Raw genomic sequence first — 22663 nt, 5'->3', positions numbered from 1 at the left:
TGGGATATCTGAATATGTCAGTCTATATGATTGGTCAGCTGAATATTTACGGAGCAATCATTATCTCTTATAACAGCGTTTTGGCAACATTCCCAGGAATGTCACCCGATTATGCAAACTATTCAATGTTTACTGTTTTACTTATACTCCCGGCACTGGCTGTTCGTGTGCCATGAGAGTGTATGTCATGGTATAGTACATGACAAAGTATATGTTTTGATATGATTCATGTTATCACAGTTTGTACATACATTTTAACTAAAGAGAATCAGTCTTTTATATGTTACTCATTTTCATGCTGATTTACAAGTACATTACTCAAATATATTATCTTTCTTAAAGTCTCCACTTGTGAAAGTCTCACATTCACAAGGTGGACGGTCAGATCACTCACACAAAATGAACTGATATTCTCTGTAATGCTGCATGAAAAATAATTTGGAAGGTAATAAGAAATAATGTTGAAAATTAGTTATGTCAGTTTATGCTTTTCGCCTAGGCAAGTATGAACATAGCTAACAAACTTCAACAACAGCAAGGGCACACGACTCCTACAGAAACTCAGGATCCTTCTAGACTGTCTGTTAGGCTGACACGAGAAGAACAACTATTAACAAAAGTATGAACTGGTGTGCTTGGCTCATCAACAAAGTGTCTGTATTGCTGATTAATCATTAGGGAAGACAACTCCAACTGAGAGAAGAATGCATACATTTAGCAGCAGCGTTTGCTCTGCTGGGTATATCGCTGCCAAATAGTTCTATACTTGTTACCAAACAAGCGTTTATTGAATAGCTCTCTTAACTACAGCAATCCTATGCATAACAGGCCTATGAACCTGAGAGAACATCTGAGACAGCGCGTGTGTGTTACAAGTGTGAACACATTGTAACAGTTCAAGTAAGTTAGTGAGTGTAGATATCAAGTGAACACTTCAAGGAAATTACACATCTAATAGGTGGGTGCGCATCTAAATTAGCTTATTGATCATTTTGATAAAAATCTGCTATGATAGGTGACTACTTAATATATTTTATTGTTATCAAAAAAATGGAAAAATATTTCTGTTCAGTAAATACTAATTGTTAGGTATGTAAAAAAACAGCAGCTTCATGAAAAATATCCGCCTTCATGTTTAGTACCTAATACAGTGCTTTTTACTGAACAATATTTTCTGTTAACTATAGCAGTTTTATTTTTTTTAAAAATGCAATTAAAACAACATTGATAATTCCTGCAAACAAAATGCTTTGTATTTTTGTGAGCGGATATTCTTCCTTCCTTTGAGCAAAGCGCAAGTACGGAAAGTATTGAAATTATTTCTAAAGCCCTGCATAGCACTTTTGTTATGATTTTGACTCATGTGTTAAAATATTAGTTTGTGAAAACAGAATGTTTCCCATCAATAGAAATATTATAACACTAGTAATACCATGCTAATGTCACTAGTAATATCATGCTGATGTCACGAGTAATATCATGCTGATGTCACTAGTAATATCATGCTGATGTCACCAGTAATATCATGCTGATATGTCACTATCATGCTGAAGTCATTAGTAATAATATGCTGATGCCACTAGTAATATCATGCTGATATCACTAGTAATAATATGCTGATGCCACTAGTAATATCATGCTGAAGTCATTAGTAATAATATGCTGATGCCACTAGTAATATCATGCTGAAGTCATTAGTAATAATATGCTGATGTCACTAGTAATATCGTGCTGATGTCACTAGTAATAATATGCTGATGTCACTAGTAATATCGTGCTGATGTCACTAGTAATATCATGCTGATGCCACTAGTAATATCATGCGAATGCCACTAGTAACATTATGGTGATGTCATTAGTAATATCATGCCAGTGTCACTGTAAAGGACCGCCTTTTATATTGGACTAACCCCTCTATTTAACTTAGTTAATAAAAAGAAAAAACGACTCAACCTTGTGACTTTAAGTATGTAAACATTTATGCCTTAACGAAGCTAACAATGCTGAGTCAATGCGTGTGAGTGGTGCAGTGAAACTATTTGGCTTGGGTGCGCTTTCGCCGCTGCGATGCGTCTGGTCACGGGTCGGTGTTGGCCGATAATTTCACTGCCATTTTCTGGGTGAGTCATGCGGAACGGCTTAGGATTATCTACACTTTTCATCTAGAGCAGATCAGTTGGTTACACCGGTCTCTGTAGTTTGGTTGTGTTAGTATACCGTGTATTGGACAACTATACCGCTCTTTTCTCAAGTACAAGGTATGTACCATTTAATCTTTTTAACCAACTTGAATTATTTGTGCATTAATATTTCTTAAAATCTGTTTTCTTTATTAGTTAGAAACCACTACGGCGAGAAAACTCATACATGATTATAAACTAACATAAACCTAGCCGTACCAGATCAATAAAGGGCAAAAGGTAACTACTAATCCTTTTTTTTATAAAAGCGTATTTCTTATCTCATTCTTGTCGATTTTTACGTATTTTAATCATAACGTTATGACTTTTATTTTAGCTTTCACGGTGCATACCAAGAACTGGCACGTGTAATGAAATAATCTATTCAACCTCTAAGAATTGTGTGTAGTCCTATTGCACCCGTAGACGCATACCCCTACTCGTAACCTGTTACAGCTACAGTTACTAGTATAACATTATGCGAATGTCACTAGTAACATTATGCTGATGTCACTAGTAAAATTATGCTGATGTAACTAATAATATCATGCTAATGTCACTAGTAATATCATGCTGATGTCACTAGTAATATCATGCTGATGTCACCAGTAACATCATGCTTATGGCACCAGTAATATCATACTGAAGTCATTAGTAATGTCATGCTGATGTCATTAGTAATATCATGTTGATGTCACTATTAATATCTTGCTGTTGTCAGTAGTAATATAATGTGGATGTCACTAGTAATATCAAGCCGATGTCACCAGTAATATCATGTTGATGTCACTAGCAATATCTTGCTGATGTCAGTAGTAATATAATGCGGATGTCACTAGTAATATCATGCTGATGTCACCAGTAATATCATACTTATTTCACCAGTAATATCATACTGAAGTCACTAATAATATCATGCTGATGTCACCAGTAATATCATGCTAATGTCACTAGTAATATCATGCTGATGTCACAGGTAATATTGTGCTGATGTCACTAGTAATATCATAATAATGTCACTAGTAATATCATGCTGATGTCACTAGTAATACTATACCGATGTCCCAAGAAACATCATGCTGATATCCCCGGTAATTGTATGCTAACGTCACAAGTAATATTATGCTGATGTTAAAAGTAATATAATGCTGATGTTACTAGTAATATTATAATTCTGATGTCACTAGCAATATCTTGCTGACGTCATTAGTAATATCATGCTGATGTCACTAGTAACGTCATGCTGATGTCAATAGTGATATCATGCTGATTTCACTAGTAATATCATGCTGATGTCGCTAGTAATACAATGCTGATGTCACTAGTAATATCATGCTGATGTCGCTAGTAATATCATGCTGGTGTCACTAGTAATATCATGCTAATGTAACTAGTGATTTCTTCCTGATGTCACTAGTAATATCATATGGATGTCACTAGTAATATTATGCCGATGTCACTTGTAACATCATGTTGATGTCATGGGTAATATCATGCTGATATCACTAGTAATATCATGCTGATATCACCAGTAATATCATGCTGATATCCCCAGTAATTGTATGCTAACCTCACAAGTAATATTATGCTGATGTTAAAAGTAATATAATGCCGATATCGCTAGTAATAAGATGCTGATTCCACTAGTAATATCATGTTTATGTCACTAGTGATATTATGCTGATGTCACTAGTAATATCTTGCTGAAGTCACTGGTAATTTCATGCTGATGTCACTAGTAATTGTATGCTAGCGTCACTAGTAATTTCATATTGATGTCACTAGTAATATCATGCTTATGTCACTAGTAATACCATGCTGATGCCACTAGTAATATTATGCTGGTGTCACTAGTGATTTCATGTTGATTTCACTAGTAATATCATGCTGTTGTCACTAGTAATACCATACTGATGTTACTAGTAATTGTATGCTAATGTCACTAGTAATATCATAGTGATGTCACTAGTAATATCATGCTGATGTCACCAGTATTATCATGCTGATGTCACCAGTAATAGCAAGCTGATGTCTCTAGTAATATCATGCCGATGTCACTAGTAATATCATGCCACTGCCACTGGTAATACCATTTTGATGTCCCTAGTAATATAATGCCGATGTCACCAGTAATATCATGTTGATGTCATGGGTAATATCATGCTGATATTACTAGTAACATCATGCTGATGTCACTAGTAATTATTCTGATGTTACTGGTAATATTTTTCTGATGTCACTTGTAATATCACATTGATGTCCTCAGTAATATCATGTTGATATTTTGATAACAATATGACAATATGAGGTTAAGTAACTCTGGCATCATAAAGCAACTATCATTTTGAGCTTCAATATTTCTGAGTATTCTGCCTGATTTTTTAGTGTTTTTTAAGATAAAATTGCATTAGCTTGTTGGAATATTGTGATATCCAAAGCTAAAAGCTTCATCTGCAATAAAAATTTATTAGCACACAAAATGAGACTTTTTGGAGAGAAAGCAATTATCTGCTTTTTAGCAGTTTTTAACACAAGCAAGGAATCCATGGAACATAATCTAAAATACATTCATAAAATGACGAGTCGCAAGGTATTTACAAACTATTTTGAAGTCAGTTGCATCATTTATCAATTATTTAGCTAGCACTTAGCTGGTTCACTAGCTGTAAATGGCAGAACTTTATTTATTCTGTAAGTAGCAATAACATTTTATTATAATGGAAGTGGTGTGCTAATTTTTTTTTTAGGATAAGCAACTTCATCTTCATCGAGCAGCCACCATTCTGTGTATCAATATATTTGAGGATTCTAAACAGCTTCTCTCCAGCTTATACAAGGCTGAAAATCTGGTGCTTCTTTTTGTCCGCAAATATCAATAATCTTGTATTATAATGCTTTACTTTGATGTGTAAGTTATGGCGCTAAAACATTTATACTCTGCTTCACATAGAATTAGATGAAGTTTGTTACTTTTTTAGCGGAAAAGGACCATTTTTTTCAGCAAAATTTCTAAAATCATTTACAATTTACAATAAAATTTACAATCATTTACATTTACATGTAGCTACCAGCATCCACAACATAGCAATTCAATTTCGCTAGTAATAATAGTCAAAGACTGTCAAGCAATGTTTCAAGCAACTGACATAGATATTTCCTGACTTGTTCTCTGTTAATAAAAAGGTTGGCTTGATCCATAAAAACATATTGCAACAATAAAAAAGAAATAATGTTATTATTAGAAGGAATTTGCCTACAATAAAAGTTAGTACAAACTGACACCTGAAGCTACATAAAAGCTGCCTAAATTCATATGATTTAATTTCTGTTTCTGATGTTGATCAGAGCTGTATATAATGTTGGACGGTTGGTTAAAAATAGAAACAATACAACTTCTTGTGAGGCATTCAACTAATGCCTTATTAAATTTTAAGCATATCCATATTTCAACACAAAACAAAGTGGCAGACCTTCTGTGGTAATGATAAATCATTTACATAGGTGTAAAAACCGTTGTTTTTATAAGGTGCAGAACAAAGTGCAGAACCATGGAGCAAAGGCTTATAAGCAAAAGTTGAAGAAATGCGAAACCAATCTCAAGGTAGGTGTTTATATCATGCCTCTGCTGAAAAATTCCAGCTCCAAAATTGCGGCAGTTAAAGCTCTATTGTTGAAAACAGATTTGAGAAGACGTGTAAAAAGCTGACCACTCACTCTGGTATTTGACTTGAATAATTAGGAAACTACAGAGAAAGAGATCTCTGTAAAGGAAAATGTGTTTTTGAAAGTATTTCAGCTTTTAAATCAAATAAAATTTATAGTTGCACTTTGAGATAAACAGATATTATTCTGTAAAGCAATGAGATTGCTCAAATGTTGACTTGCAACAAAATTCACATTACTCTTATTTGGTATCAAAAGATTCACCATGTCTTACTTTGTTGCGTTGTAGAGCAAAATATGTGGAAATGTGATTACAAGCTCGAAAAGCTCAAAAATGAACAGTTAATTGTCGCCATCACAAATCTGCCGTAGATTAGAATCTCTTTCCGAAATGGCTCAAATGGGACGTAGTTGACGTAGATGGCTTCTGTTTAAACTTTCATGCAACCTCATTCGCCAAAATTATTTTACAAATATACTTCACACATTCAATAAAACCATGTATATTGTCCTTATGCTTCTAATTCATCCTCATTGTAATGCTGTCACTTTCGGCACTGATATCTTATAATCTAACGTGAAAATTTGTTTAATTTTTTAACCTTAGCTCGAAGGAGTGCATATCATTCTCTGATAAATATGACGAGCCTGTTGGTTACCTGTGATAATCAAAAAGTGCTGCAGAAATTATCCACGCTGTTTGGCTGAAAGTATGAGTCGCATGATCCGATTACGACTAAACGATTAGACCAAGCCAAAACAAAACTGGAAAGTAGCGAGCATCTATATTTGATATGGGCTTTCCGGTAAAATCCGAGTTTGTCATAAACTAGTACTGCGAGATCTTTTGCATTGAGCCTTTCATTGGCCTTTCAATTCACGTTAGAACATCACGTGTCAAAACAACAACCAAATGGACTGACTAGGTCAAAGAATTAAACTGATTTCCATCTACAGCGGTTTCAAGATGGGGGAATTTAGAAATTTAGAATTATTTCGAATTCCGATTTAAATTACGATTTAACTTTGATTTCGATTTAATTGTTCGGTTTTGAGCTTTTAAGAGCTTGTAATCATATTTTCACAGATTTTGCACCTAAAACATAGCAGAGTAAGACATGGTGAATCTTTTGATACCAAATAACTGTAATGCCAACTTTATTGCAAGTCAACCTTTAAGACCCTCAAACAAGAATTTTGTATATGTGAAATCTGAACAAACTTTTACTAAATTCCTATCGGATGTTCCCGCATGACTGCTAACCCAGTACAGCAGCATTAAAAGATATTGTGAGGAAAGAACATCGCGAGCAGAGCCTGTGATGGTCAATTGACAGGCCGGGCCGGGCTTCCCCCTCTTGCCCGAAGGCTGGGCTAGCAATAAGGATAGGAGTGACGTGAATCACGTAGCCACAAAATGTTACGGCGGGAATCGAAACCGCAAGTGGGCGGAGCGAAGAAGATAAAAGGAAGGGCGATTGGAAAGGCAGGCAGAGCAGCGCAGCACCCTGCATGCGATAGACACTATATTCTCATACTGTTTATCAATTATGTATGCATGCTTGACCTTGTTGTATTAATACAAATCTATTTATCATGTAAATATACATTGTATGCTCAAATAACAACTCGGTCTTCGTGATTTACTCGGCTTGTAGATAACCGTGAAAGTGGCACGGTAAAATCCTTCACACTAGTGGCTGCAGTGGAATACTTGGCCCGAATCCACAACAACCGAGTAAGCACTACGAGGAGCAAACCTGATCTCGGCTGCCGACCTTGCTTATAAGCATCGATTGAGCACACCGGGGTTAGCTAGCACTCCGACAGAAGAAGCACACTTGATCCGACTGGCGACTTTTCTGTTACTTCGCTCGGACACACCGGATTGGTGAAGGCCTCATAATAAGATAACTTTACCGAAACGTTAATCCCTGCTATTGACCGACTGTGCTGATGCACGCAGTCGATTCCCAATAACAGGCATACTCTCGGCTAGAAAAGAACAACGAGACATTATTCCATGCTACTGGCAGACCATGCTGAGGCATGCAGTCGACCCCCAGTAAACAGGCATACTCTTGAACAAAGATGCAAAGAAGAGCGCGGGGGCGCAGAGCGTGGCACCGACTGCAATATACATTGTATGCTCAAATAACAACTCGGTCTTCGTGATTTACTCGACTTGTGGGTAGCCGTGAAAGTGGCACGGTAAAATCCTCCACAATATGAAAGTAACAATCACTTTAGTTGACATATTTCCACTTTTGCAAGCCTGTTCATTAAAATAACTTATATAAGAAAAATATCATAAATGTTTCATTTATACTTTATTCAAATATGATGACCTAGCAAACAGAAAAAAACACTTAGTAATCTGGCAACATAAAAAACAGTAATCAGATTATTCTGTTTGGGTGAAATATGTGATAACTTATGTAGAAAGGATGATGGTGTACCTTGAAAACCAGTTTGTTTTAGTTTTCTTAAAGAATAAATCAGATAAGTAGAGATCTAGTGACTGGTGGATTTGTACACTATTCTCAAACTTACGCAGAGGCTGCTGGTATGTAGTTTTTAGTTTATGCTCACATCACAAGCACTGTTAACCACCGACCTTAGTTAAAAGGAGAAATCATGTAGATACATATGGAGCTCACTAAACGCTAAAGGCTCTGCTTCTCGGGTCCCTGGGTGCACAAATGGGAAATGTTACCTTGAGTCTGGCGAAAACAGGTTCTATGAATAACCGGGATGAAAGATTTCAGTCTATGCTCAGGAGGCAAACCTGCTGCTCAAGGTCATCTATCAAACCTCTCCTAATATTTCATATGAACATTACTGATAGCTTTATCATATCTAGTTTCACGTTTTTGATGTTGATTTAGTATTGTTAGCTGGTTGTAAAAAGACCGTCAAGCTAGAATGGTTGTATAACACGATAGTCAAATCAGTTTTGGTAGAGATGTTCACTCCAAAGAAGTCATCAGATAAAAACTCATGAGGCTATCAGTTTCACTCCAACTATATTATATATCTTACCACACAATACCTATTATCTACTCAGTCATAATATATTGCTAGACACTGTATTAAACTGAGTCTATTCACCTCTACTCTCAATAAATTATGAACAGATATCACAATAAAATACATTTAGCAACTAGTTAACAGCATAGAATCAAATACTGTATCAAAATACTGTATTTTCTTACAGCATAACTACATAATGCTGGGGTCTCAGTGATTTGAATGCAGTCTTTTAACCACTTCCTTTGCAGCATGCTTCATTGTTATCTCTTGCAAAGTAACACCTCAAAGGATCCTCCACCAGGCTGTTCTGTGAACCTAAAATACATACAGCATAGACATAAATAAATGTACACATATACTTGTGTACAAGGATGTGTACCTTACGATAGCAATGACCACTTATTATTGTAAAGGCTCAGGGCTGGTAGCAACAAGGGCTAAGACTGGGCAGAGTTGGAAAGTACATGTAACTGGGACTTCATGATAAACAGCTAGTGATCACATAAATCTGACTTGATAATATGCAGCTAGTGAACACTTAACTCTTACTTGATAATAAACAGCTAGTGAACACTTAACTCTGACTTGATAACAAAAAGATAGTGAACACCTAACTCTGACTTGATAATAAATATCTAGTGAACACGTAACTCTGACTTGACAATAAAAAGATAGTGAACACTTAACTCTGACTTCATAATAAACATCTAGTGAACATTTAACTCTGACTTGATAATAAACCGCTAGTGAACACTTAACTCTGACTTGATAATAAACATCTAGTGAACACTTAACTCTGACTTGATAATAAACCAAGAGTGACTAATTACAGTTAAACCTCTAATTGAATGCCATGGCGCTCTATCTTTCAACCCTTTTTTTATAACGGTGCTCACTTTAAGGTGGCGTTCAAATAGAGGCTGGCAGTTGATTTTGTAAGTGGCTTGTCAAAATTTTGAGAAGTTAAATTTAACCCTTTTACAGGCGAAGTGAATGTTGCCTATATTTTGCCTGTATAAGTTTGAAGACATATTGTTATTTTTTATTTATAGTTACCAATATTTCATAAATGTTAATTGCACTCATTGATATATTTGCTACAATTTGCAGCCAAAACTAGTGTTTTATTTGCAATCCAAGAGAAGTTACGAATGTCGATCAATTGCATGAACAGATTACCACAATGATGCTCTCAAATAATATGCAATTTATAAGTTATATAATAATAATAATCTACCAAATGCTACAAATATATGTTCACAAACAAGTGACATAAATGAACCATACTTATGTTACATGCAGAAACAAAAATTAACATTTTTAAAACACAAATATTGGCATAGTTTGGTAGGATTGCTGCGTTCTGATGAATGCTTTCAGAAGCACGATCATCTTCTGGTTGTCCAATACTTTCTACAATGTCATCTGCCCTCAATTTGTCTGTATTGCTGAACTAGTCGATATTAGTGTATAAATAACTTTTTGACAGAGCAAGAACCTTTACACGTTGCATTTAGCACAAATGTATAGCACAAAAGTTTTGCTCGCTAAACTTAACCTTTGGTCCAAAACTTGCAAACTGTTTTTTATATATGTACATGAAAGTATCAAGACTACATTGATCATAGAACTACTATTAGCCTGAGACAGTTGCATTGTATTAATTATTTCTATGGTTCATCTACCATTGTAAATCTACACCGGTTTTTATTTGTGTACTTCGAAGTGTCAAGATCGCGTTAAACAAGAAACTACTATTAGTCTAAGAGAGTTTTTAATTATTTCTATGGAGTTGCTTTTAAAGTTTCAATGAAAAAAAAGCAAAAAGCTTTAGAGATGGACAACAAGAGAATTGATTAATGTTAATGTTATTAATGTTATTAATGTAAATGATTCACTATTAACACGATTTTGTGTACACTCTTTTACTGATCATTTGATATTATGGGTTCATAAAGATCAAATATCGTCAAAGTGGCGGTCAAATGGAGGTGGCATTCAAGTAGAGGTGGCGCTCAGTTAGAGGTCTTTGGTAACTATGGCTGATCTTTCAAGGATGACTTAACATTAGAAATCTATTTGTCATTTAAACAATTGTACAGAAACTCACAGATATTGGTTGTCTTGCAAATAATCTTTTACTGCTGGCTTAAGAACAGCGATGCCACCTTTACTGTTGTTTCCTTTTCCAGTAATGATAACAGCAGTTCTACATCCTTCTAGAGAAAGAAAATTGTATTTTCTCATTCTGATGGGTTTACAGCAAATCAAATAGATTTTTGACTATATGAAGCTGTGAGGGATCATGATCCACAAACACTGAAATGCTGACAGTGAAAGTTGATATGACCTCGTAACACAAGTTTTTTACTTCTACTACTAGCTACTTCTACTACTAGCTACTAGTACTACTACTAGCTAAAAATGTAACTGCTTACAGAAACAACCAACAAGACAAAAAAACAAGACAAATGAGTCACCAGAAAATCAAATTACAAAAAATTTGTCAGTAACAAATGCGTAAAATCTTTTAAAAATTGACAATTGCAATAAACAGCTGTGTGTGTTTATTGCTATTATTCTGATATATAATAATTATAGTTAATGTTTTATAAAAATCAGATTAAAACAACTGCTACTTCTGCCCAGTGTTTCCTTGTTACTTGGTGTGTGCTACCACTGTACGTTTTATTTCAGTTTACTGAAAACTGTTTTCAAACTATAAACCGCAGCAAAGCAGTTTTTTTCTGGATTCATCAAAAGCGATCAGTTTCTTAGTATTAGTTGAATTTCTTACATCTAAAACTCCACCTAAATTACAAATATATTTCATTTAAAAATTTCTAAAACACAATCAATCAATCAATCAATTTCTAAAACACATTACTCAATCAATTCCTATTGAGGTGAAAATAAAGCAAAACAGCAGTAGTACCTTATGAATAGTAAAACTATATGTTTAATTTTAGTTTGCTGGAAAACTAATTTCAAACCATTAAATGCAGCAAAGTTTCTTTTTCAGGTTTTATCAAAAAGGTCAGCTTATTAGCAGTAGTTGAATTGCGTATTTCTAAAACTCCAACCAAATTGCAAAATATTTTTAAAACATTTAAAATGCATTATTCAATCAACTTCTGGTGAGCTGACAATAAAACCCAACAGCTGTTTGAGCTGAAACATATGCACGGCAATGTAAAAACTAAAAATGCAGTCTTGTCCAAAATCATACTTTCCTTAAGTGTCCTGAGGCATTCATCCACAACATTGAGGGCTTCATATTGGAAGAGTCCATGCAGGTCGAGTTCACGTCGGGACCGATTTCTGTTATTATCTGTATACACCTGCCTGTGCTCATTCCTCACCTTAATTATAGATTAGGAAATCTGTTTTTGAACTTCCAACAGTTGAGAGATGACAACATCAAGCAGGCAGTAAAACTAATTTGTTGGTCAGACATCATCATACAGCCGCTACCTTCAACTAGAGTATTAAAAACTCGTGCAGATTGATGAAACCCTTTTATAATAAAGTAGTGTAGCCAATGTCATGTATTTTCTGAGTTTAAAATGTAACATTTGATAGGCCCCTACTGGAGGAAAACTTTTTAAGCTTACTGACAACACGAGGTGTGTTTAAGCTTACATTAAAAAAGTTAACGAATAGATTTGGCATTGTGTGCCCCAACATTGTAATCAAAAGTTTTTTTCCTATGAACCATAAAACCTCTAAGTGAACGCCAGAATGCTCTATTTTTCTAACTTTTCTCCATAGTGGCAGTCAATCGGAGACAGGGCTCAAATAGAGGCTGGCGCTGTATTATTATGCTTTCAACTAGAGTACCAATAGCTTGTGCAGATTAATAAAATCGTTTCATAATATCATAGAGTAGCCATTTCCAAGCGTCTTTAGAATTAAAAAATCTGATTGGCATCTAGTGGAGGAAAACTTTCTAAGCTTACAGACAACGTATGACTTGACTATGTTCACGCTAGAAAACTATTAATGAATACAATGTAGATTTAGCGTTGTTTGCTCCATCCTTGCAATCAGCAGTCTTTATTTGTATATATATTGCATTTCAACTTTATTGAATGTACAATCTGCACTCTAAATTTATTTATACATAGATAAGAAATAACACGTGCGTATCCGCATTCATGAAAAAACTCTGCCCTCTCCCAATTCTTCAATGAAGAAGAACCAAAGAGGTTGGATAGGAAACTAAGAAATAGGAGGAACCACATGTTATGAAAGAAGCATCTGTTGTGTAGTGGATAGCGCTTTGACCTGTCAGTTGACAGGGAACTAGCTGAAGTCCTGTAATGGGATGTCAGTAAGATTAATTAGCTTTAAATCGGTTTTGTACTGAGGGTGACACTTGAGTCAGACAAAGGGAAGCTATCTCATTATCCTCCGGATGGAATGCAAGCGACTGGAGAAGATCATGACGAGAGACCTGACTATGGCGGAATACTGTTAACTAATGTTATTTAATCACAGATCCTTTGACTGTGTCTATTTCAATCTCTCAACCGGTTAGCACCAATATTTGGAATTGTATGCTCTTTTGAAAATAAAACTGCTGTCAACTTTAGTGTTTGGCTTGTGTTTGTAAATTTTGTATTTGTTGCGTTGCTGAGTATTCACACTTTAATTATTAGATCTACATATTGCTATTGCTTGTTTTTTTATTTTTTACAGAGCAGTATTCATCCTTTATCACTAAACAGTTTCTCTCAATGGATCTGTAAAAACTATTTCTTATTTTACAAGGTACTAAAACGTGAGATTTCAGATTTTGGTTTATCAAAATGTGAGTTAACAGAATGCTTTATTTTAAGCTCACAGTCTATAAACTTTAATCTTCTACTTTCATTGAACATCGAGAATTTATCCTGTTTACCGACTGACTTTACATTATAACGCAAACTTTTGTGAAAAATCTCTAAAAAGCTAATAATGGATAGATGGCAGACTTTGCAATCTTGAATTCAAAACACAATAAACAATTCTGAATCAAACTGAATGACTGTTTTTGAGAGTCTAGAATGAAAAAGCTGAATTGGCGAGTCCAACAATTCAGTTTTCATGAAAAGTAATTCTAGGAAGGCTCCTCGGGGTGTGCGGATAAGCAATTCTGCAAATGTGCCCAGGTTAATTTGCTGTTTAGAAATACTAGAGACTCACATAGATAGCCTACAACTCATTATATTATAACTTATTGGTAAAGTAAACACAACTTAAAATAAAGCATTCTGTTAACTCGCATTTTCATAAACCAAAATCTGAAACCACACGTTTTAGTACCTTAAAAATAAGAAATAGTTTTTTACAGAACCATTGAGAGAAACTGTTTAGTGATAAAGGATGAATACTGTTCTGTATTCAGTTACCATGTTTTAAGAATGAGTTTTTTACAGATCCATCGAGAGAAACTGTTTGGTGATAAAGGATGAATACTGCTCTGTAAAAAATTAAACAACAAGCAATTTCAATATGTAGATCTAATAATTAATGTCTGAATACTCAGCAACGCAACAAATACAAAATTTACAAATACAAGCCAAACACTAAAGTTGACAGCAGTTTTATTTTCAAAAGAGTAGACAATTCCAAATATTGGTGCAAATTGGTTGAAAGATCGAAATGGAAACAGTCAAAGAATCTGTGATTAGATAACATTAGTTAAGAGTATTCCGCCATAGTCAGGTCTCTTGTAATGATCTTTTTTCAGTCGCTTGCATTCCATTGGGATGATACTGAGATGGCTTCCCTATGCCTGACTCAAGTGTCACCCTCAGTACAAAACCGATTTAAGGCCAAATAGAGAGAGACTGTTTAGTGATAAAGGATGAATACTGTTCTGTATTCAGTTACCATGTTTAAACAGCAAACAAGAACTATTGGAATGCTGGTCTATGTATACAAATCTTAAAACTGTCATCTGTAATGCAGTCTGTTCATCTATGGCGGTTACTACCTAACAACGCATAATCTGTGTCACGGAAGATTTGGTCTCAGAACCTCCGATTCACTAGGCAATTACCTGACCACTTAAGCTACGAGAGATGCATTGGATTACTTGGGCGATATAAGCTGTTATCTGGGTTAAAATACACATATTACTCTGCGTTACGCAACGTCACTACAGCTTGCTCTTGCAGTAAGTTGGCTTACTAGCTTACTCAAATTAGCCATTGGTGGGGGCCAGGCTAATAAAAAGTGGCAAGCAACTGCATTACTTGTCACTGTTTATAAGCCTCTTTTAACACCCATGCAAGGTCGAACATTTGGCTAGTGAATGAATAAGAACTATTATAACAACATTGCTTGTTTTTGATCGGTGAAACTCAGTGCTGCCGCTATAATTAGCTGATCCAGCAGTCATTAGTTTTATTTATGTTCCTACCATTTAGTTCCACACGGCAATACACAACTCGCTCCCCTAAGATGTGACCGACAGTAAACTCTACTTATTGAGACTACATCACTTTTTTCTACAAATTTTGAAAAAAAGATTTTTGGTGTTTATACTAATTTCGTATAGCTACCAGCCTTTTATATTTTGTTCTATGAAAAAGAAAGCTGGGAATTCAAATTGGGCATGTAGTAATCTTTTATAGCACACTGTAACTGTGGCCTAAGAGCGTGACACACAATGAACCCACTCTATCAATGTAATAGGTTCACTGTTATCAAGGCTGAGGCCAGCCTGACTATCAATATTAAAGACATCGCTATCACAGATAGTGCCGACATGGGTATCACGTACACACAAGCGGGAGCGCTTATGAAAAGCAGAGCTGCACTTAAAAAAGGCAGAGCTTACCACAGAGGCAAGGGTACAAAAGGAGCATACATTAACCACTGGATGAAATGGACCATCAGTTCACAGTAGCAATGCTTATGGCTGACACTTGTGCTATGTTGTAATATATTTATGTGTATATATATATATTTATATATATATTTATAGAAACATGTAATATATATTTATAGAAATATATATATATTTATAGAAACATAATATATATACATATTATTTATATTTATAGAAATATATATATTTATATATAAATATGTGTACATGTATGTATGTAAATATCTCTACATATATATATATATATATATATATATGTAAATATATGTATATATATGAAATATATTAGGAACTGAAAACTTTTAAAACTGTTTACTACTTAAAGTTTCATGGTGGTTACAATTCATCTGGTAAAACTGAAATGAACTGAAGCTCATGTGACTGTATGGAAAAACACATCAAGTAGCCTAAAGATTAAAGCCAGCTATATATAATACAACAATTTAATTTGTTCATGTCACAGCATTGCAAATCAAATGCTTATTGGAATGCCTGCACTTTGACATAAGCTCGGTTTGTGAGTTTAAACTTGCAAGCTCATGTTTGTATAGAATGAAGTACTTCTCCTAAATGCACAAATTACAGCATTTTCACTCATTCATTTATCATTTTGTTGATCTAAGGCTATATCCAAAAAGTCAATAGTGTTTTATTTGCATCTACAGTTATTTTTAGCCCATAACAACGGAATAATGTGCACAAATCTTTCTTGAGCTTCTCAGTTTGTTTAGGAGTTGCTCTCGCTACACCAAGTCCATCATCTTGGTATAATCCAAAAGTCTCTTTTTTGATCGGGTTTATCTGATGTAGCATAAATCAGCCAACCAGTTCGCACGTTTCTGTTCCATCATAATAACCCATTGCCACATCAAAGCAGTCTGCATGTCCTGATTTCCCCCATGCTTCATGATCATTATAATATACTAGGGCTTTTTGGTGTGCAAGATTATTCTGCGCTCATCAGATGTTATAGTCTCATAATTGGTAGCAAAGTCTAAAGCTAAAGTTAGAAGGTCAATAGATATAGAGGGCAACTATCAAACGAAAAGCCAACAGCAACATGCAACTGTCGAAACAAAGATACATGTCCATTGCCAAATGCATGCACGTCCGGTTCTGTCATCTATCAGGCTACAGTAATGTTATGACCAACGAACATGATGCTGCCAAACAAACATATGTTGGCCTAAGAGAGAGCCCATTCAAGCAAAGATACTACAACCATCGTAGCAGCTTCAACAATCCATCAAAACGAACATCAACAAAGCTAAGTAGTTATATATGGCAGCTTAAAGATCGGTCCATTCAGTATGACATCAAGTGGAGAGTATTGAACAAAGTGAGTAGTTACAATAAGACCAGTAAACGCTGTAATTTGTGCATTTGCGAGAAGTACTTCATTCTATACAAACCTGAGCTTGCAAGTTTAAACTCACGAAACGAGCTTGTGTCAAAGTTCAGGCATTCTAATAAGCACTTGATTTGCAATGCTGTGACATGAACAAATTAAATTGTTGCATTATACATAGCTGGCTTTAATCTTTACGTTACTTGATGTGTTTTTGCATACAATCACATAAGCTTCAGATCATTTTAGTTTTACCTGATGAGTTGTAACAACCATGAAACTTTAAGTAGTAAACAGTCATAAAGGTTTTCAGTTCCCAATATATATATAATATATATATATATATATATTGGGAACTAGAATATTGGGAATATATATATATATAATATAATATATATGTAATATATATATATTACATGATTATATATTACATGATTATATATTACAGGATTATATATTACATGATTATATATTATATGATTATATATAATCATATAATATATATATATATAATCATATAATATATACATATATAATCATATAATATATATATATATATATATATATAATCACATAATACATATATATAATCACATAATGTATATATATAATCATATAATATATATATATATATAATCATATAATATATATATATATATATATTATAGTATATGATTGTCACGACCATTTGTGGTCTTGGAGTTGGTGGCAATAAGAAAAGTGTCAAGACTTCCAACCAGGCAGAGTTGGGAAGTAGGTTCTTTTATAATACTTACATGATGTAATCCAATAAGTTCACGATTGCTGGTTTCTCTCTGTAAAATATATTGATAATTCACTCAGGTTTTATTCAAGGTTGACTGATGAGATATTCACCTGTTCATTTTTGTTTTTGGATTTAGTATCGCATAATTCTTCATCTGTGTCACAATCATCCATGACATAACGACAAATGAGTCATATTAATATTTTTTTGCAACATCATCAAAAAATTGTTATAATAACGAATAAAGTTGATATAGATAATAAAATACAGTGAAGAACTGAAGTAAAACTCTCAGTCTAAAACTGTAAGCAATAATTAGTTTGATTGGACTGCATTGTTACTTAGAAACAGCAGCTATAAACGGAGCAATATGCATGATGGCACACCAGCTATCAAGGTTCAAAAGATTAAACTAATATTCTCACTGCTAACATACCGCACTACTACCAACAGAGTTTAACTGGTTGATACATTGTCAACACTTGATAATAGTTGGTTCTGCTCAATCATCATATTGTTAGATATGATTGGCTGGCTTGAGTCTACTACAGATATGATTGGTTGACTGGAGTCTACTATTATAGATGTGATTGGTTGACTGGAGTCTACTATAAATATGATTGGCTGACTTGAGTTGAATGCATACACATCGAAAGAGATAGTGAAAGTGCTGATTACTAAGCTGGTAGTCTCGAACAGTAAAATATTGAATTTTGAAATGAAGATCGTATTAAAAAAAATGACTTTAAAAATATTCCAAAATTATGTCCTTGTTGTCTAAGGATTTAATAAGAATACTTACATAACCCGCTTTATAATCATCATGTCTGGACACCCAATTCTGAAAATAAATGTAAAGAATTGGACTTGAATAATTGCAGAGTTTTATTTTATCACTTGTGAACTATAGTTGAAGACATAACATATATTATGTATATACTATCAACAAAATTATTTAAAATGCAAAAGCATCAATAATGGATACATTACTTGATTTGACTATCAATTATGGATACGTTACCTGATTTGACTATCAATTATGGATACGTTACCTGATTTGACTGAGGTGCAGACGATCTGTGATTCTACAGAATAAAATGGCAAGTTGAAAGAACCCAAGATATTGAGGATTTAAACGACAATAACAGTTGCATGTGAAAGCGACATATACAAACCTTCTGTGCGGTCATAAAAAAACTGTTTATGATAATAAACAAATTTGTGTTAGTCTTTTGTACACATCATGTCAAGTTATAGCAAATGAAATCTAGCAATAAAAAATCTGCATTACAGAAGATTTGATCTCAAAACCACCCATTTACAAGTCAACAAACTAACCTATTAAGCTACATGAGCTACAATTGAGTCATTGGATAGATAGTAATTATCTGGGTTGAAATATGCATAGTAACTCAGTGTTGCATAGAAACAAGTCACTAAATCTTGCTCTAACCGATCCTATCGGTAAGTCTACAGCAGATTTCATCTGAATACTTACATGGCGTAAGTAATGAGTATTCTCATAGCTAGGCCTCCACTGAAAAGAAAATACAACAGTAACTTAATCATTTGAGAGTTTTCAACTGCATCGTGTCAACTTCATTTAATTGCTGAAGATAAATACAAATATTCTTAAGTACAATTCTATAAAATCTGAACAATTGATCACTGGTAAAAAGTGAGCTACCAGATCTGGCTAAGAAGCATATGAGTACCATAAAAGACCCAAACTACAATAATGGGTTGTAGTCGCAAAAGAGATCAGATAAACTTAGTGAAGGGGCGTTAATAAACCAAGCAATAAGACTAAAAATGTTGATGTGACACTTTATATTCATATATTATATCAAATACATATATAACATATAATATATTTATATATTATATCTCATATATACAATTTTCAAATACAAAAATCTCAATTTTTATATGTCATCGGTGTATCTACATGTAGTTATAGCGATAGCCTTAGGACCAAGGACCGTAATGTAGTTGAGATCTACAGTCTGATGACTGCGTAAACAAGAAACTGACAGTAGCTGACAAAGATAAGTACACTAACTAATTCTCTACCAATATAGATATATTTATTAATATCTACTATATTGGCTATGATTTCCAATTTGCAGTTCAGCTTATTTAGTTTGAGCAGGTCGAAGTTGGTAATTATGTAACACTTCTGAACCATGGGAACAGTACGACTGACTGGTTAGTCTATCTAGGTGACTTATTAAACTCAAGCTTAACCTTGCAAAGCACACATTAAGTGGCTGAACCAATATGTTGATATATAATCGAGCACAATTATTATTGGTTAGTTTTAGTTTTTGAAGAAAGAGAACACACCTTTTTCCATTGTTTAAAATGCTCCAGAAACGAAGCAGCCCATGTTTCATTTCTTTGATATAAAAATTTTTTCAAATAGTTTTGAACTTTTATTTTTAATTATTAAAAAAGACGTTGAACAAACAATTAGTAGTATATACATTTCTTCATACTCACTGTGTGATGGTTTTCTTCTCTAGTAGTTTCGGTTCGAGCATTTAACAGAATAAAAAGCGCAAGCAATGCTATTGCCCCCCAAAAAATCTCAAGGGGAATACCAAGCTCATCCATCTTCTAGTTCTTATTACCACGTAAAATTCTTACTAGCTACTAATAGACTTCAAGCGCTACTCAGCTCTGCCTTCGGTCATTGAGTGGAAAACTTCTCTGCCTCAATATTAGCTCCTCCCACTCTAGTTCAATAGTTCAATAGCGTGCGCTGTGTTAAATGTGTCGGCATATAAGCTCCACCCTTTATCTTTGCATTGCGCTTGATTATTATACAGATCAATTTCTGCCAGCCTACTACCAATCTTCTGTAAAAAATCAGCATATCTATAAGAAGAGAAAGAGTGAGTTATTCAGAATGATTCATTGGTGTTAACCTAAATATGTCAGTCCTAGCGATTGTGGCCAGCTAGATATTCAGCCTATTTAATGAGCATTATCTCATTATAATAACATTGTGGTAAAATTTCTAGGAAAATCACTCATTTATGCAAGCTATTCAATGTTTACTGGTTCATTTGTACTACCTACACCTACAGCGGTGCTGTGTGCCATGAAATATTGTCATATGTAATAAGTATACGTACAATTATTCCTAGATGTGGAAATGTGGTTGAACTGTGCAGATGGTTGACCACTTGGCTGATAATCTGAATCACTGGATTTAGTTTTTGTGCAATCATTCTGTCTGCAGACAAACTTGGCTCCTATTATAGTGAACAATGACAGTCATTGCTGACATGCATTGCTATGAACACCTGTAAAATAACGCTGATATCACTAATAATATCATGGTGATTGCACTAGTAATACCATACTGATGTCACTAGTAATATCATGGTGATTTCACCAGTAATATCATGCTGATGCCACTAGTAACATCATGCTGATGTCACTAGTAATATCATACTGATGTCACTAGTAATATCATACTGATGTCACTAGTAATATCATGCTGTTGTCACTAGTAATATTATGCTGATATCACTAGTAATATCATGCTGATGTTGCTAGTAATATCATGCTGATATCACTAGTAATATCATGCTGATGTCACTAGTAATATTATGCTGATGTCATTAGCAATATCATGCTGATGTCACTAGTAATATCATGCTGATACCACTAGTAATATCATGCTGATGTTGCTAGTAATATCATGCTGATATCACTAGTAATATCATGCTGATGTCACTAGTAATATCATGATAATGTCACTAGTAATATCATGCTGGTGTCACTAGTAATATCATGCTGGTGTCACTAGTAATATTATGCTGATGTCATTAGCAATATCATGCTGATGTCACTAGTAATATCATGCTGGTGTCACTAGTAATATCATGCTGGTGTCACTAGTAATATCATGCTGATGTCACTAGTAATATCATACTGATGTCACTAGTAATATCATACTGATGTCACTAGTAATATCATGCTGTTGTCACTAGTAATATTATGCTGATATCACTAGTAATATCATGCTGATGTTGCTAGTAATATCATGCTGATATCACTAGTAATATCATGCTGATGTCACTAGTAATATTATGCTGATGTCACTAGTAATATCATGCTGGTGTCACTAGTAATATCATGCTGTTGTCACTAGTAATATTATGCTGATATCACTAGTAATATCATGCTGATGTTGCTAGTAATATCATGCTGATATCACTAGTAATATCATGCTGATGTCACTAGTAATATTATGCTGATGTCATTAGCAATATCATGCTGATGTCACTAGTAATATCATGCTGATACCACTAGTAATATCATGCTGATGTTGCTAGTAATATCATGCTGATATCACTAGTAATATCATGCTGATGTCACTAGTAATATCATGATAATGTCACTAGTAATATCATGCTGGTGTCACTAGTAATATCATGCTGGTGTCACTAGTAATATTATGCTGATGTCATTAGCAATATCATGCTGATGTCACTAGTAATATCATGCTGGTGTCACTAGTAATATCATGCTGATGTCACTAGTAATATCATACTGATGTCACTAGTAATATCATACTGATGTCACTAGTAATATCATGCTGTTGTCACTAGTAATATTATGCTGATATCACTAGTAATATCATGCTGATGTTGCTAGTAATATCATGCTGATATCACTAGTAATATCATGCTGATGTCACTAGTAATATTATGCTGATGTCACTAGTAATATCATGCTGGTGTCACTAGTAATATCATGCTGGTGTCACTAGTAATATT

General features: G+C 34.1%; 1 protein-coding gene across 3 annotated transcripts in view; it reads right to left on the bottom strand.

Annotated features, from left to right (window-relative positions):
• LOC137401755 (uncharacterized) overlaps nucleotides 1-20556 on the bottom strand; it is a 91309-nt gene extending 70753 nt beyond the window's left edge. Inside the window, exons 1-8 of one of the 3 annotated variants that reach the window (XM_068088227.1) lie at nucleotides 20373-20556; nucleotides 19369-19407; nucleotides 18923-18955; nucleotides 18673-18711; nucleotides 17881-17919; nucleotides 12106-12238; nucleotides 10987-11095; nucleotides 8857-9191 (exon numbers count right to left, since the gene is read on the bottom strand). In XM_068088227.1, coding sequence (XP_067944328.1) covers nucleotides 9137-9191; nucleotides 10987-11095; nucleotides 12106-12238; nucleotides 17881-17919; nucleotides 18673-18711; nucleotides 18923-18955; nucleotides 19369-19407; nucleotides 20373-20486 — 561 coding nt within the window. In that variant the 5' untranslated portion in view covers nucleotides 20487-20556 and the 3' untranslated portion in view covers nucleotides 8857-9136. Of the gene's footprint in view, nucleotides 1-8856; nucleotides 9192-10986; nucleotides 11096-12105; nucleotides 12239-17880; nucleotides 17920-18672; nucleotides 18712-18922; nucleotides 18956-19368; nucleotides 19408-20372 lie in introns of those variants that run through there. The other 2 variants (XM_068088229.1, XM_068088228.1) reach the window with 2 other exon arrangements.
• Between the last annotated feature and the right edge of the window lie 2107 nt (nucleotides 20557-22663).

This window comes from Watersipora subatra, chromosome 8 (genome assembly GCF_963576615.1).
Source record: "Watersipora subatra chromosome 8, tzWatSuba1.1, whole genome shotgun sequence".
In the NCBI taxonomy this organism is placed as follows: Eukaryota; Metazoa; Bryozoa; class Gymnolaemata; order Cheilostomatida; family Watersiporidae; genus Watersipora; species Watersipora subatra.
Note: the sequence above shows the minus strand (reverse complement) of the source record. Positions and strands in the feature narration are given on the sequence as shown.